General features: G+C 37.7%; 1 protein-coding gene across 1 annotated transcript; it reads left to right on the forward strand.

Annotated features, from left to right (window-relative positions):
* The first annotated feature begins 2,353 nt into the window (after nt 1-2,353).
* Nucleotides 2,354-3,214, forward strand: LOC118756805. Its single transcript, XM_036491545.1, has one exon. The coding sequence runs from the start codon at nt 2,354-2,356 to the stop codon at nt 3,212-3,214; it is 861 nt and encodes a 286-aa protein (XP_036347438.1).
* The last annotated feature ends 390 nt before the right edge of the window (nt 3,215-3,604 follow it).

Raw genomic sequence — 3,604 nt, forward strand, 5'->3', positions numbered from 1 at the left:
AAAGAGGAAACTGGTTACTTCTCTCAATATGCGCAAATAAACAAAATTGTTTTAGAGTGTATTTAAAGTCTTTTCAGTAAAATTCATAAAAGTTTTCTTAAATAAATCAAATTTAGTTTTTTAAACTACATTGAAATTTTCTTTCTTTTTAAATTAACAAATGAAAATATGTGATATGAAAGAGATTACTACAGAAAGAGTATAATTTACTTTACATATATCGTCGTTTAAAGTACAAAGCCGCGTATCGTCATTCTGCAAAACCGCGTAACTGACATTTGCTGCCGAAAATTGGATTTGCTCACACAAGCTCTTGGCTCAATCCTTATCCATTCGTCCTGAAATATACTAGCCAGAAATGCGATTGCTTTATCAAAAAGAGAACCATTTTGAAATATAAGTGTTTTTACTCTCTAGAAAATAATTTATGCAACGTCACATACGCGGTTTTGCATTATCTTGATACGCGGTTTTGCATTTTGTTGATACGCGGTTTTGTACTTTAAACGACGATATATGTAAAGTAAATTAGAGTAAAGCAGCCTTTTAATCTAATTAAAGCAATTGCGCTTATACCTATTTTGGTGAGATCTCTTCATGTGTTCATTGCTTCGTTCACAAAAAATAAAATGCTTTAATTTCACGCTCAAGTAGCGATTCTTTATACGTTTAGAAAACGTAATGCTTTCTACCATCTTTAATGAAAATCGATTTTTGAACGAAAAAAACTTTATAGGAAATATAAAATTTTGGCCTATTTAAAAAAGTATCCACATTTATACTGACCGGAAAAAATAAGTATCCCGCAAAAATTCGTCTAAAAATGTATCCAATTGGATCTATTTAGATCCAAACGGCATCCCTGTAGGTAGGTTGTTTTATCAATCTTGCCAAAGAACAATCAGCTGTTCAGTACAAAATGTAAACAAACAAGCAAATGCAACAACAATTTCAAGGAGGAAGCAAAGTGCTTAACCGGAGCTTCTACCTCCGATTTGTGCTACTCAGACATTGAACAACCGGCCCTTGGCCTGTTCCCGTACTCAAGGATTTAGACAGAAATAGTCCGCAGTAGCCGTGTTGCAGAATACCAACCGTTTGGCCATAAAGAAATAATAAACGTAGCTAAATAGAACTTTTCATGCTGATTTTAACCATACCAAGATTATTTGGTGCAAAGAAAACTAAAGCCCATAAAAGAGGTTAAAGTTAAACTTTTATATTTTTCTTTTATTTATAATATCTCGGGAACTATTTGACCGATTACAAACTTATTGATGCTAATTTAAAGATAATTTAGGTACGTTTTACGCGACGTATACAATTTTAAATAAACGCCATTTAAAAAAAATATATTTATATATTTTTTGGTTATTAGGTATTTCTGGCTTAAAACTATAAAGAAAGGAAACAAATTATGCACACCAAGTGAAATACCCCTAATTACCTTTATTTTGACGTCATTTAAAAAAATCAAAACATTTAACTTTAACCGTTGATATCTTCTTTCTTTTCAACTTTCGCCAAATAAAATCTTGCAGTACGGGATCAGACTAACGGCAAATTGGTTGCAGGTTTGGATTTTCAAAGACACAAACCAAATGCAATGCAACCCGTTTTGATCGAATTTGGTTTGTGTCTTTGCTAATCCAAACCTGCAACCAATTTGCCGACAGTTAGTCTGTTCCCGTACTGCAGGATTTAATCAGAAATAGTCCCAGGTCGTTCCGTCCACACAAGTGTAGAATATCATTATTCTAGCTATGCAAAAACAAAAATGTGACTCGATAGAACTTTTTGTGCTGATTTCAACCCTACAAAAATTATTTGGCTAAAGAAAAAAATAAAGGACATATCAATGGTTAAAGTTAAATTTTAAAATTTTTTTAAATATTATTATCTTTTGAACAATATGACCTATTAAAAAACTAATGACGTCAAAATAAAGGTAATTAGGGGATATTTCTCTTGGTGGACATAATTGTTTCCTTTCATTTATATTTTTAAGCCTGAAACACCTAATAATCAAAATATATGTGGCACCCTGTTCTACTCCTTTCTAACATCCCATGTAAATTTGTAACATTAGTATTACTTTTAAGTTTTTTATTCCTTCTTCTCCTCATCAACTCATACAATTCAGACGTGTTCAGCAAAACCTAACTTTTGAGATATAATCTAATAAACTATAATTAACTTAAATTCAACGCAAATTGGTTTTAATAATTGTAGAAACCAAAACTGGTGACCCCGACGAAAAAGTTTCCCGATTAACCAGACATTTACTTGAATAATCACGCCACCTTACTGCAAACGCCAAGCACGTGGTTCCGGCGTTTGAGGTTATATAACCATGCCGAATACAACGACGGACAGTGGTTTATCAGCCAACACTGGTACGCCACCACCAGCGGCAGACACGGTTGCCGTAGTTTACGCCAGGTTACCGGTACCCACCATGTCCAGTACCAATATCGAAGCATGGTTTACAACGATGGACTTTTGGTTCACGGCATCCGGAATTACCACCGACAAACAAAAAACAGCTACAGTCTTGGCAGCGCTGGACCCAGCCGTTATCGCTAAGCTCAGTGATGTTATTGCCTCACTACCACAAACCGATCGTTTCGACTATGTAAAGCGAAAACTAATAGAGCACTTTGCCGACAGCGAGCAACGACGACTCAACCGATTATTATCAGAACTACCATTAGGGGACAAAAAGCCGTCCGAATTATACTACGAGATGAGGCAAGTTGCAGGTAATACCCTGGGGGAAGCGGCACTAAAAGGTCTCTGGACGAAACGCCTACCCGAATTTGCCCAACCTGTCGTTGCTGCAACGTCAGGACCAGCCACAGAATTCACGCGAATTGCCGATTCTATTATAGATGCCGTAGCGCCAGGTCAAGTTAACAGAATCAAAGCTGAACAACCAAACGAGTTAACTGAACTGCGCGCTGCTGTCAGGGAATTAAACAACAAGTTCGAAAAATTCACAGTTCGCTCAAGCTCACGTAATCGCAGGCGGTCCAATTCTCGCCGATACTCGCGCAGCCGCGATCATTCTCACGTCGCTGGCACATCGCACACAACTTCTGCTGAGTGCTGGTACCACCAAAGGTATGGCGGTAACGCTCGGAAATGCAGAAGCCCTTGCCGACGTAAGAATCGAACGGCAGCTACTCCCGCAGCCAATTCGTCAACTAATTGACTATCTTCCCTCGCCTCGGATAACGCCATCAACCATACAGAAGTTACTAAAATATACCGACTGCAAGTGCTAGACAAAAAGTCAAAACAAAATTTTTTAATCGACACAGGTGCGGATGTGTCCGTACTCCCGCTCACCGCTAAGACTTATGATGTTAGACCTACAGCAACAACTTTATACGCAGCAAATGGTTCCCCTATTAAAGTCGTCGGAGAAAAGCGGATAAATGTAGACCTCGGACTACGTCGCAATTTCCAATGGTCCTTCGTAATTGCCGACGTCACATCACCAATAATCGGCGCAGATTTTATCCGTTTCTATGATTTGCTTGTTGACTTACGTAGGAACCGAATCATCGACAACGTAACACAACTGCGCGCACCACTCATA

This window comes from Rhagoletis pomonella, unplaced genomic scaffold (genome assembly GCF_013731165.1).
Source record: "Rhagoletis pomonella isolate Grant_MI unplaced genomic scaffold, Rhpom_1.0 Rhpom_scaffold_12218, whole genome shotgun sequence".
Classification (NCBI taxonomy): domain Eukaryota; kingdom Metazoa; phylum Arthropoda; class Insecta; order Diptera; family Tephritidae; genus Rhagoletis; species Rhagoletis pomonella.